This window comes from Phocoena phocoena, chromosome 16, assembly GCF_963924675.1.
Source record: "Phocoena phocoena chromosome 16, mPhoPho1.1, whole genome shotgun sequence".
Taxonomy (NCBI): domain Eukaryota; kingdom Metazoa; phylum Chordata; class Mammalia; order Artiodactyla; family Phocoenidae; genus Phocoena; species Phocoena phocoena.
Window position 1 is genome coordinate 56143999 of NC_089234.1, and position 14374 is coordinate 56158372.

At 41.9% G+C, this 14374-nt stretch overlaps 1 protein-coding gene across 25 annotated transcripts in view; it reads left to right on the forward strand.

The window, feature by feature from the left end:
• KCNMA1 (potassium calcium-activated channel subfamily M alpha 1) overlaps positions 1–14374 on the forward strand; it is a 752929-nt gene that overhangs the window by 577026 nt on the left and 161529 nt on the right. For all 25 annotated transcript variants that reach the window (XM_065894779.1, XM_065894755.1, XM_065894756.1 and 22 more), the window contains one exon: positions 12352–12461. In XM_065894779.1, the coding sequence (XP_065750851.1) occupies positions 12352–12461 (110 nt within the window). The remainder of the gene's footprint in view (positions 1–12351; positions 12462–14374) is intronic.

The following is a 14374-nucleotide window of genomic DNA, read 5'->3' on the forward strand; positions in this document are numbered from 1 at the left end:
GATCATCCAAAGATCTTGGATGGTGTCCCCCTGTCCAGATATATCCATGGAACACTATCTTATTCAGATGTGCCAGCACAGCCTCACCCTTCCTGTTCTCCCTCACTCGTGAAGTGTGAGGGGAGTTGTGAAGCCGTGCAGTGGGCGGAAGGCTGGGGTTGGGGGTGTGTTGTAAGCCTCTGAGTTAGGACATGATTTGTTGTAAGACCTCGCACTGCTTGCCCAAGCTTTCTGAGCTTCATATCCACCCACAGTAAAAAGTGGAAGAGCCTAGCAGATTGTTGGAAGGATTACCAGTACATGACGGTACGTCACCCCCTTCTTATTCCTTAGGGGTTGGCGGTACTGTTTGGGTTTCTATTTGTGATGAGATCTGACACTGGATTAGGATTGGGTCACTGATGGGAGAACACAGAGGGATGAACCTAATCTAAAGCCACTGTCTAGGGTGGTGTAAAGACATCCCTCCCTACACTGCTTATAATTTCATGTTGCCAAAATCTTTGTAAATGACTGATATTGGGGGAGGTCCCTGGAGCTCTGTGGTGAGATACAGAATTAGTAGAATCTTCTGCCTGAGTACATTTTCTAGGGCAGCAGCATTGTTCATCAGCCTAAGTGACACTGGGTCCCTCAACCTTCCTGTCCCTTACCCCCACAGCTAGAAGATTTTACCTGCATGTACAGGTGAAACCTGGATGCACCTGTCTGGCTTTTCCCAGGCCTCTCAGTGAATGGAGATCTGCTGGCTGTTCTTTTCCGTACGTAATGAATGTCCAGCTAGCAAGTGCAGCCCTGCCCAGGACAGAGCCCTGCAGCGGCAGTGCCTGGAAGGAGAACGGCTGTGTGCTGGGCTGTGTTACCTGTGGAGAACTCAGAGAGGGTAGTGACCTCCCGGGTCCTGCCTGGAGTGGTCATTCTTCTCTCTTTCATCCCCACCCAGTACTCAGCCTCTACTCCAAATACAAGTTAAGCAAGTACTTTTAAAAATAATGTTTGAACAAGCATCAGAGTATTAGCATGCCTTTCTGGTGGACCAAGGATGTGCCAGGTTATCAGTTCAGAATCAGTCTGAACTGATACCTGGCAAACAAAGAGGAAAGCCATTTGCTAGGAGGGAGGATGAAAGATGAAAGTAGAATCTAGTGAGTCTCCACTGGAAGGATGTAGGCAAGAGTCAAGCCCAGAAATTGGAAGTAGCTAATCCGGTCTACACATCAGAGTCGTTTTGTCTCAGGGCTCCTTTCAGGAGACCAGGCTGGGTCTTTATATCCACGTATGACCTTTCTCCTATTTGGGGAGACAGTCAGTTCCTCCAAATACCTAACTTCTCTCTTATCATCCTATCTATTCAGAGTGAACTTGCTGGCCACTAGGGAAGGGGAGGGGGAAGGAGGACCTCCAGGGAACACTGCTGTCTTTTGGGGATAAACTCAAGGTACTTAGTTTTTCTCCTCCGTCCAGAGGATCATTTGTTGATTAGTGATGTTCCAGGTTTTTCCAGTAGCAACTAAGCAATAGGAAGCCATGAATCACTGGCCCAACGTCTAACTGGCTGTGTTCCCTTGTGCGAGTAGTAGAGATGTCTTCATAATCTCCGTCACCATCGCCATCACCAACACTCATTATTTATGATAGAGCATTTCTAGAACATCTCCAGGGTACACACTCAGTAAGTACCATCTTTTAGTATGATTAAGCCGCCAAAGCACCTATCACATAGGAAGCGCTCAGAAAACATTAGGTATTTGCCAGGCACTACGTTAGGTGTTTTACATGGATCACCTCATTTCATCTGTCTTCCTAGGAAGTAGGTACTGTTGTCACTCTCATTTTGCAGGTGAGGGGATTGAGGCTTGGAGAGGTTATACAACTGGCCCAGGGACGTTCAGTGAGGCTGGGAGTTGAACCCAGAGGCTCCATGTGCTGTGGTACTTCCTACATTGCTGCTGCACTCAGGATCATGGCCCCTCTTAAACAGAAACTGCTAAGGCCAGCTAAATACCTCAGCAATGTATAAGCTGTCCCCTTTCAGTCTCTGAACCAAATGTCATTTTGATGAGGCCTAAAATCCACTCCAGGAAGCCACAGAGGGGAATCTCAAGTCATTTCTAACTTCCTGTGAAAATATTCTCTAGCTGGCAAGAGATTTTTCCAGGTAACGGCGAATACACAATAAAGCAGGTGCCTCTACCTTGGGTACCTGGCTCCCAACCCATTTGGCTTCCCAATCACCCTGATACCTAAAACTAGCAGAATTTATGCTTGCGGCTTGAATGGCTCTGTTCAGCCAAAAAGCAAAAGTTGATGGCTGAAACCCTTTGCTCTGAAATGAAATCTAGTCTCTTTGGCTCGACTTTGTTAGGCCGTATCGTACAGCGATACGAGACATAAGTATGCAGAATCTGCTGTCACTAAAACAGGACTGAGTTGGCAAACATTTTTGTCCTCACACTCAACACTGTGTCCTAAAATGGAAAAGTTGAATAGAAATTAAGGATACAAATAGCCATTTTCTGAAACTTTTAATTGAATTAAATATAGCTGTGTCATTGTTCTCTCTTTACACAGCCCACATTGAAGGGGAGACTACGTTATTATTGGGGTCATTGGATCAATGGAGAGAGACTGGGTAGATAAATCTGGATCCCTGAAATATTGTTTAGACTAATTAGCACAGCAACCCAAACACTGGGATACCCATCTTGTGCTTAATTATCTACAGGCTTGTCTCTGTAACCGACTCCAATAGTTAGTGATGCTCGTAGAAAGCATCCTTTTGCATCTCTTATTCAAATCCTTTGGGCCATGATTGATTCTCTGGTCCTCAAAGAGGATACTTGTTCCATGTTCTTCACTCTCTTTGGGAACACCTCTGCTACTGTACGTGTGGTCCACGTTCGGGGAGTATTTCTGTTGCCTGGGAGCTTGTTAGAAATGCAGAATCTTAGACCCCACCCCAGGACTACAGAAAGCACATTTTACTAACACCCTTGGGTGATTTACATGCTCTTCAGGGTTTGGGGAGCACTGGACTCACAGCCTTAGACATGCCCACTGGTGAGAAACTGTCCTGTGTTAACTTCAGTGGATGCAGTGGGATTCTCCCCAAACTGTCTAAAATATTGAAGATTTTGCAAACGCTTAGGTAATTCTCTAATGGTTTGTCTCATTAAAAGCAACCTCATAATTCCCGGGCTGATTCAAATGCTTTTCTATCTAACTCCTTTCTTTTTCTCCCAGTTCTTAATTAGTTAATAGCGAACAGTTGTTTTGGGTCTCAATTTTAGAATTTAGGAGTAATGGAATTGCCAAATGCCGCCTTTGCTGGGCTCAGTCTGTTTCCTGTTGAATTGTTGTTTGACCCTACCTTGGAATTCAAAAGAGTGCAGTCCAGAAGATAGAGGGCTAGGCCACATGGGAAGGAGAGCATAGTCCTGAGACGGAGCAAAGGGGGCTCCTTTCTGCAGGGAGTGCGGTGGGACTCCTAGCTAGTAAGAGGTAGGACTTCTGTTAGATTGGCAAATACACCAGTTCCTGAGAGTCCCTTCTTTCAAATTCAAGCCTCCAAGGTATTGGATCTAGAATTTAGGAAACCATAAGCCACTTGCTAAGTAGCCCAAGATGTTCTGTGATGACAAAGTTTCCCCGAAATGTACTGCTCAGTAGGAAGTGTTCTGGGAAGTTTAAAAATCACCCGACTCTACACGTTCCCTATGAGATGCCAAGAATGCAGAATTTTTCAGCATTCGGGGGCAGAAATTGGTTCCTTTCATGGTCAACACTAAATGCTATGAAGTTATCAGCACTGACTTGTGATTAGATGCCTGGAAAAATTGTGCTCGTTTCTTTGCGTGTCTTTCTCCAGTTTTGTCTTGCTGAGTTCAATTCAACAAATATTAATTAAGCACCTCTTATAAGCACCTCATAAGGTAGTATGCTGCTTATTCTAGAAGATTCAAAGTTGAATGCCTAAGGGAGGGTCTCGTGTTCCAGAATTCCACTTTATTATAGTTCTTGTCAGATGTTAGAAGACTCAGATACTATGACGGTAGCTAATGACAGCTAACGCATACTGAGTGCATACTGCCAACCAGGGAATGTTTTAAGCATTCTTTATCCAATATCTCTTTTAGCCCTCCCAAGCTCACCAGAGGTGGGTATGATTTGTGTTCCCATTAAGGCAGGGCAGAGCACATCAATTGGGGGAGAGGAGGAAAGTCCTCACAGACGAGGTGGCATACGATGGGAACTTTACAGGTAGAGTTGGATCTTGACAACTGAAAATTGCCACAGAGAGATTTCTGACAGTAGGATCAGGGAAACGAAGTGGTGGGGAGATCAGAGGGAGGAAGTTTTTAGAATAGCATTGCTGGTCTCCATGAGCTGATCCTTGAAATAAAGGATTCTGTGACTTAGTACCATGTTTTCTCTTTGGAGATTTACAATTCATAGTAACATGTGAAATACTCTTGAGTTGCACTGAAAAACTCCCCAGTTTGGCTTTGTGAAATCCAGCACTTCCCAAATGTGTTTCATCCATTCAGCAAATATTGAGCTACTGCTATGTTCCATGCACTATTCCAAACTCTGGAGACTCAGGTGAGTTTTTCTGCCTTCAAAAAACCTATATTTTAATGGGGACACCATAGAACTCCCTCTTCACTCTCTTATGTTCAAGGTGACACCTGTTAGTAAGTTCTGTCAAGGCTACTTTGGGAAATCTTAGTTGGGGATAATCCTACTTTACTGGAATTTGGGGGAAATTGTGAGAAGTAAGGTTTGTAAGCTAGAGTAGGACCAGCACAACTGCAAATGCAGTCTGTGGATGGGTGCCATGAACTGTTTGCTACTTGTCCACGAAGTGGCAAGTACAGAAAATGAGAGGAATGCTTAGGAACTTTTAGAGCAATTTGCCAGATTAATTATATATTGGTTGAATCTAATGATAGAAATTTTGGACTTGTATTTTGCATGTCTTGTCTATTTTTTTTTTTTTTTTTGGAAATCATTTCTGTTAGATTTTGCAGAAGTTTGAGTCTGCAAAACGATGGATACCAGAAATAAAAGTAAAACCCTGGTCTCTCACCCCAAATGGGTTGAGAAGCTCTGTTCTGGAAAAATCCTGCCTGTCAGGGACTGAATTGTTCTCCTGAGGATTGCTTGGCAGGCGTCTGCTTGAGAACACTTACTTGCTGCTTGCCCTACCCAGATGAGAATTATTTTTAGTAGTATTTTAAGAACCTTATTATTTGAAGCACAAGTGAGGATGTTCTTAACTATTATCAAGATTGCAAAACCAAAGTCCTATTTGGATAGATAGTGAATAGACCCATCTTTAAAAAGGCCTGGCAACACTTAAGCATAAATACCTTTTCTACATTGGAGAGGAAAAAACGAAAAGGGTAGAACAACCTACGTACGTATTAAAATACCGATTTCCTGCCACATAGGCCACACTTTCTGAAATAATTTATAAATGATAATTATTTTTAAAAGTTCTCATATCACTCTTTCTGTTAACCCTTCCTTTAACTTCAGTTCCTCTGGCATTCTGTGTTTTCAGAAGTAATCTAAGTTGGGGTAACATAGCAGGGGGGAAAATACCCTGTCTGCTAACTCTTTTGCACGTGGTGTGGTCTGTTGATCTCACTCTGAACACTTCATGTGGGCTGATGTTTTTTTCATAATGCTTGATGGAAGAAATCTCATTTGATAGCCTGCAGCCCACTAGTCTGGGATTAAGAGATTCAGTGGAAGTCCACCCCAGAATTAATCTCTGGAGTTGTTTATTTATTCGTTCAGTGCTGAAGCAACCAGTTATCTTGCATTCCATCAAATTCCAAATAATGTGTTTTAATTGACATTGTCCCAAAGCCTTTGGAAAAATCTGAGATCCTTTCGTTCTGTTCTCACATTCTGGAAAATACAATCTGAAATAGGCCATAATTGTGGAATGCCAAATCGTTATGGGGTCCCTGAAATCCAGTGCTGTTCTCGGAGGGACAGCCGACCCGAGTCCACATCCAAGAAGCACAGCGTTGATATGCAGTTTGGCACAGAGAAGAGATATATTCTGAAAAGGTGCAAATCACTGTTGATATTGCATCTCTTCTGTTTCTTTCCTTTGTTTTCAACTTTATCACCAGTTTCTTCCACCCCCCAGAAAGCTGTGCAGCGAGGCTTTCTCTGTTCTGGCACTCGTGAGGAGCTAAGCTAGCGAGACTCAAACGTTTTGTTTTTTAATTCTATGAGTTTATGTTGAGGCGAGGAAGAGAGGGAGAAAGAGCCGCGTGCCCACTGGTAAAAACTGCGGCAAGCTTGTTAACATTGGAGCATAGAGGGAAATAAAGGAGGAGAGAGAATCCAGGAACTGGGTCAGTGATAAAGTCTCCTTAACAATCAGTTGTCCTTAGCATTGTTCTTTCCAGCAAGAAATGATTAGATGCAACATTGAATCAGATTTTTCCCAGTGGCACAGCATGCCTTTGAGGGGTGGGGATAAAGGACCCCATTCATTTTAGTGACCAGCCCATATGCTCATCACCCTAGAGCCCATCAATGCTGATTCTATGTTTATTACTGTAATTAAGAGCTTGACACATTCTGTGGGTGTTCTCTGTTTTCTGTGGGCGTAAATATGTTTTTGTGGAATCTCAGATACGTTGGCCAGTTCCTGTCAGTGCACGCTGTTTTAGACTGTCACATTACAAAGGACAGTGACAATGTATTGTGTAATTTATATGTATAAATATTCATTCAGATGTAGCTAATTGATTCTAATTAAGGACTTATGATTTAAAACTATACATCCTTTAGAGCAAGAATATTGAGAATTTGGATAGATTTTTTAAAAATCATAAATGTAATAAATACCCGCTATTACAATAAATAGTCTTCTACTACCAGTTTTGGGCAATGCTGGTATGTGTGTTACAACTCATCTCTTACTGAAGCTATTAACATAATGGTTATTGATTTTTATAATTTCCTCTTAGTTCTTTATATTTGATGTGCACAACATAACGTATATTTGGATTAAAACAATGTACTTGTTTTCAATTAAATAAGGATTGGTATATGATAGTCTTTGGAATTATTTATACGACTCTGGAGGTAGGGGTGGACTTCTGCAAAATTATTTGGCTGTAATCAACACAGTTATTCAGACTCTGCTGGAAACAGAAATCACGGTGACTATAACATACCACAGCTGGGATGGTTGATTTTTCACATTCACTGGGCTGTTAGCGTTAGAGAAACACAGTTTCACCCTAATCAGAGAAAGCATAAAATATAAAAGGTGTCGTTACTGACCCACCGTTAGTAACACACGCAAAATCTGGGAGCAAGAAGGTGTTACTTCCCCCAGAGCCAAGGCTGATGTTTCCAGTTTGATGGTGCCTTTGGTGGTGGAGCCATCGGCCCCCAGATTGGTGTACAACTGTTTACTTAAGGGATTGAACTAGACTGGTTGAAAAGTTAGGTAATGAAGGGCAGATAAATAAGACCATGAGAAGTGTGGACGAGTGAGCCCCACGGCTCAGATCTCTTTTCTCACTGAAGATCTGCGAGTGTTTGATGAATAAGGACCCAGAGCACATCACCTGCTCATCTTTGCTAGGTGCTCTTCTGAAGCAGCGGGAGTTTGATGTGACAGCCAGAGGAGAACTTGCTGCCTCAGGAAATGCTTTGCCTTTGACTGATGGTTGAATGGCTGGCAAATTAATTTTGGCACCTTTCCCTAAGTCATCTTGGTCCCATTCTTTCACTTTTCTGCTGGGAAGTGTGTATTCACATTACAGTTAAAAATATTTCGACAACACAAATGTGGAGAACAGCAGGTACTATTTTAGGCAAGAAGTTGTAGGCTGGGGTGGTTCCATTTTATAGAATGGAAATGATGCCGTCGTGCTCTGAGAGGAGGTCTGAACTCTCCTTTCAGCTCGACTTAAAATCAATATTACTTCTCACGGAATTCTCACAAAGTCAGGGGCTCCAGGGTTTAAGATCTTGCGTCCTTGAGGAGCTTTTCCTCTTAGGTACTTATATTCTGCGAACCGTCCAAGCCCCCCAAAATCCTAGCACCACTGCTTCTCTATATATTTACCTTGTCAATCTCTAGCAAGAGATAATATGGTGGGTGGTTAACAGTATGAACTCTGAATCCTGTTTGTACCACTCATTGGCTTTGTAACCTTTAGTGGGTTACTTAACCTCTCTGTGCCTCTATTAAAGGGGACTTACAGTGACAGTAACTCATTCTACCGTCTCTAGATCTCTTTGTTCACTGTCAGGTGTTTTAAACTCAACATATTGTATTTTATACTAATTTTTCCTTCCCTAAGAATGTATTTGATTACGGCTAACAAAACTAAAAGGAATGTGCATTTTGCTTTTGCTTTTTTCAAAATAAGTGAAAGGTGCCGTGCTTGAGACTTAGGTAAACTTTGATAAGAAGGGGTAATTGAAGCGCTTGCCTCGGGATGAAGATTGAGGTTCTGTTGTCTGAGTTTGTGACACATTACAGTGTCTTAAGGCTCGTGTTCTATCCCTCTCCTGATGTGATAACCTGTTTCTGTCGTTGTTCTGCCACAACTTGTCATTCTTGCCCTTAAGGATTAAAGGGTGTAAGTGTTAATTATAATTACTGATTCTCCTTATATTATACGTATTGTTTTTTTTAAAAAAAATTACTTGCGGTAAAATACATATAACAAAATTTACCATTTTACCATTTAAATCATTTTCAGTACGTTTTTGTGTGTGTGTGGGGGGGACATTTATGAGAACCTGAAAATTTTGTTAACTTATCAATAGGGAAATTGTGTTAAAGATGTAGAAATCTTAAAGGCTTATAACAATGAATTTAAACTCCTCAGCTTTTAGTCAGTCCATTCAGTACTTCTGCATCTCGCATTATACATACCATCTGAGCATCTGCATATGTCTATGGAAGAGGCATTTTGCTTTCCAGAAAAGTTCTGTTCATTTTTTTTTTCCCAGTTTTTTGACTTTTAGTCCTGAAGCATTTCAGATCAGCCACAAACTTTCAGGAAAAGAAATGTGGAAAAAAATCAGCAAAAGTCAGATATATATCGTCAGATATATCTTAGACAGGTATATCTGATGCTTTTTCTGGCAAAGAGAAAAATATGGGAAACTAAATTCCAGTTTAAATAAAATTCAGTCAGTAACTAGAATGGCTCGTAAGACACAGAATATGCTAAAAATTATTTGCTGAATCAATAAATCAATGAACAATTTATGCTAAATTCAAAAGAAACATGAATATAATATCTGTATCCTAAAAAGAATTTATTTCTACTTTAAAAAGTTTAGTGATGAACCTACAATAAAATTTGGTCTCAAGAGTAGTTCCATTAGAACATAGAGGCGTGAAAATAATGACCATAACTAAAAGAACCAGATTAAAATCATATTAATTGAGGGATAGCACCAACAGTCAATTGAGATAAAGCTTCATATTTTCATTATTTCTGAAAGCCGAGTGGAATATTTAAATTGGCAACATAAGCAACATATTATAAAAGGAATGTCCCTGCTAAAAGAATAGGCTGAATTCTTCTACTTCAAGAAAACTATTTGCCCATAAAACTCAACTATGAGGATTTATAATTGGCAGTCCCTCAGATACTATCCTATTTACCAATAAAAAATTATGATAACATAGTGCCCCAAATATTATATATTTCAAGCTATTTACTAATGCAGACTAAGCTTTCTTCAAATTAGTTGGAATTAATAACCTTTGTTTATGAAGTCAAGAATATCTTTTTTTTTTTTTAAACATCTTTATTGGGGTATAATTGCTTTACAATGGTGTGTTAGTTTCTGCTTTATAACAAAGTGAATCAGCTATACATATACATATGTTCCCATATCTTTTATTTGAAAAAATAAGTTGAAATCTTATGAGTTGGGGAAATTAAAAAGTTTGTGCTTAGCTAAACACATAGCAGTTAATGTTTAAAATCATAAAGTTTAGCAGTAGAAAAGGTTGAGTCCTTTTGTTTTGAAAGACCCCACTCTGGGGAAGACTAATTTTTTAGATGAACAACCCATACCCAGCAGTATTGCATAGCACATTTCTAATGTGTGGTAGTAGGTTAGAAGCAGCACAAACTAATGAGGTTAACCCACATAATCTTATAACCCAGCCAGAACACAAAGCAGACATAGCATAGAAGCAGGGAGCATTCAATTTATTTCTAAATTATTCCTAGCTTTTGTATTCCAGAACATCACCAAGTAGATGGTAGGTGTGCATTTCCCACTGTTTCCAAGTCTCTTTCATTTCCCCCAGTTAACTGACTATTGGGTCATAAGCAAGATGCCTTTGTGTTTTTGGCTGTGTCTGGTCTTAGTTGCGGCATGTGGGTTCTCCGTTGTGGCGTGTGGGCTTTTCTCTAGTTGGCAGTGTGCGCGTTTTTTTTTTTTTTTTTTCTCCTCTCTAGTTGTGGCACGTGGGCTTCTCTCTAGTTGTGGCATGCAGGTTTTCTCTCTCTAGTTGTGGCGCTCAGGATCCAGAGTGCGTTGGCTCTGTAGTTGTGGCATGAGGGCTCCAGAGTGCGTGGGCTCTATAGTTTGCAAAACCCAGGCTCTCTAGTTGAGGCGCGGGCTCAGTAGTTGTGGCACGCGGGCTTAGTTGCCCTGCAGCTGGTGGGATCTTAGTTCCCTGACCAGGGATCAAACTCGCATCTCCCGCATTGGTAGGTGGATTCTTTACCATTGGACAACCAGGGAAGTCCCAAGGTGCCTTTCAATTCAATCCAGCACAGGACATTATTAAGAGCCACTTCCAGTTGACTGGGAAGCTCCTTTTCATCCTCCCCCTTATCTAACCTCCAGTGGAAGTGAACTGGGGAGACAGCAGCTTACAGATACCCAAGGACCACACAGCCTGCCTGTCTTCCTGCCTTGGGAATCCATGACATCCCCAAGCTCCTAGAGGGGCTCAGCGTTCTTGTTGTTTTCAATTTATACTTTTAAATGGTCGATTCTAAGGTAAAACCTTTCCAGAAATACCTAGCGTGACGAGGGCTGTTGGGAAAACCAGTTGAACTTGATTAATTACGACCAAAAAAAAACAAAAAAAAAACATATTAATGACATTTTGGTTAAGACCTTTCTGAAACTACATTTTACTTTTTTTTTAATTATTTTATTTTATTTATTTATTTTTTAAATTTATTTTTGGCTGCACTGGGTCTTTGTTGCTGCGCACGGGCTTTCTCTAGTTGCGGCAAGCGGGGGCTACTCTTCGTTGCAGTGCATGGCCTTCTCGTTGCAGTGGCTTATCTTGTTGCAGAGCACAGGCTCTAGGCACGCAGGCTTCAGTAGTTGTGGCACACAGGCTCAGTAGTTGTGGCTCACGGGCTCTAGAGTGCAGGCTCAGTAGTTGTGGCGCACGGGCTTAGTTGCTCCGCGGCACGTGGGATCTTCCTGGGCCAGGGCTCGAACCCATGTCCCCTTCATTGGCAGGCGGATTCTTAACCATTGTGCCACCAGCGAAGTCCTACATTTTACTTTTTGTGATATTCAAGGTGGTGTTGGAAAAATCTACTTTTTCCCCAAAGTAGAAATAGATACGTTGTTTCATGTTATATATATATGCTCACTGCAAAAGCCTTCAGACAATACAGAAATCTATAGAGAAAAAGTGTCATTCTACATCTCAGAGATAACAACTGTTACTGTTTTGGTATAAAGCTTTCTAGATTTTTCTACGGCTTTATGAACATTCGGATAATTATAGGGTATTTAAAAATAGGATCAGACTATACACACTATTTAGTAATGTGCCTTTTAAGGTAATTTCTCTGTGAAAATATATACATTTTCATCATAACTTTTAATTGCTTCCCTGTATTCCATGGTATAAACCTACCATTTGTGGTTATTTCTGATTTCTTGTTCTAAGAACAAGAAGGATGTTCTTGTACATGTGTATGTGTATACTTGTCTACTTGTTTCTTTGCTATGAATACTTAAAATGGAATTGTGTAAAAGAGTACGCACTTTTGTACATTTTGATAACAATTTAAAAATTGCTCTCAAAAATGTTTATCAATTGTGGATGAGTGCCCATGCCTCCACATTCTTGGAAGTCATACAGGTTTAGGAAGAAGTGGTGCTTTAGAGGGGACATCCGTCTAGTCTGTGAGTTTAGGGGCATGGAAACTTCATGTGGTGATGGGGTATGTTCCTGGTTGTTCAGGAAGGTCGCCATGACACAACCAGTGCATTCATTTGTTTGCCAGATGGAGTAACCCCACTTTCCTTTTACTATCCTATCTTAAACCCTTCTCCTGTGTTCTTCTCCCTTAGATTGAGGAAGACACGTGGCAGAAATACTACTTGGAAGGAGTCTCAAATGAAATGTACACAGAATATCTCTCCAGTGCCTTCGTGGGTCTGTCCTTCCCTACTGTTTGTGAGTAAGTGACCATTAACCATATGCTCTTTGGCTTTCAGAAAACATTTAACGTGTCTCTTGAAGGAAATGCACCCCACCTATGGCCAGCACAGTGGGGACACTCGACAATTACCAAGTGTCCTGTGCTCAGCCTTCTGTGATGAAGGGGAAGATGGGTCATTATATGGCCCCTGCCTTGGGGATTTCTGCTGGGTCTCCTTTCCCTCCAGTCCTGAGAATCTCAGGCTTGGATTCATCATTTGACCTAAATTATGAACTGCAGTTTTCCTGCATATCTTGAATTATGCCCCTATGATGTAGACACATGTATGAAGGGTAACATGAACCCATGCCTCTGATTTTACCAGGGCAAAACCAAATCTTGCTAGCACCTTGATGAAAGAAATTTTAATCTCTTTCAATTAAGTCAGATCATAAAGACATCAGAGAAGCCACTGCTCAAAGTGCTTTCACTATTTCCTGAGGCAATGTGGAACCAGATGTACACAGAGAGACCTTGAAATAGTCCTGAGTGGTTTAGCCCCGAGATGGACAACTGGTATGTTATAACAATAAAAAGACTTAGCATCTCCTTATACTGGCTCAGCAAGATGGATTTGAGCAAGGAGTAGCCCCAGCCTGCATGACCCCTCAAGGTAGAACAGGTGATCATTTAAGGGGTATGACGTCAGGAGCTCCAGGTGTCCCAGACCCCAAGAAACTTCCACCAGGACGATGCCTCAGATTCCCCACCTAGAAGCTCAGATATTGGATGTAAGTCAAACACGGGCTTTGTCCTTACGAAAACACAGACTCCCTGGGAATGCTGAAACATGAAGCCCTGTACTTTGACACTGAGCAAAGAATTTGGTAAACTCAGTCTCACTGATAAAAACTGGGAAGAAACAGTGGAACCTGGGAACCCACTGGGCTGAGGAAGAAGAGCTCTTCCCTTGTGCTATCTACCTGCCTGGAAACCAAACCCACCTTCTGGAAAGGGTGTCCTGAAGAGGGGGCTCTTGGGTTCCTTTGTCTCATAGTTTGCTCTTCTGTGCACAGCAGAGGGGGGCCAGGGCACCTGGTAGCTTGGTGTTTACCTGTCAGTGACTTCTGTCAGTGAGCACAGCAGGTGCACCCTGCCTGTCCCTGGGCCCAGGCCCTAAGCAATCCAAAATGGTTTGATTGTTTACTGAGATTTCTCACCCTGTCTCGAAGCGAAAGTTTAAACGCTAAGTGGACTGGGAGAGGGCATAGGTAATTGATTCCGAAGGAGTTATTTTCCGAAAATGGATGCCCTATTGTAACTCCCACGTGTTCCTTTCTTTGAGAGCTATTTCTCATTCTGCCGTAGAAAGGAGTTAACCATTCCGAGGCACTGGGTCCCGGAACACTGAGGCTGTCCCAGGGGATTTTCTCTGTCTTGGAGAGTGGCCTGCCTAGGATAAAAAGTCCAGGAGGATTCAGGACTTACATTAGAAGCTGGTCATATGAAAAGACAATTGAGGCCTCTCGGGTCTGATGTAGATGTGGCCTGAGCCCACAGCAGAACTGCCAACGCCTGGAGGAGTCCTGTGGCATCTCAGGCATTAGCAATGGAGTATGTGACGTCCCCTTCCTTGTCTTTGAGTCTCCTAGGCTTGATTGGTGTCAACATGAGTGCCGCCTTGCAAATCCCTTAGTCCGTGTCCCTCCCCCCACCCCCTTCCTGCTTTCCCATCGCTTCTCTTATTTTGCTTCTGGAAACTGAGTGAGTTCATTTTAAGAGTGTTAACCTGGAAGGTTAGAACCGCTCCCTCTAGAAGTTCCAGCTGGGATACCTGTGGGGTCAGTTGGACTCACGTATTTGTCCTACACAGTGTTTCATTTCTTAACAGTTAGTCGCCAATGTTTCAGAAAGGTGGTTCTTCACATAAAAACTAGATTCCTGGCCTCTTT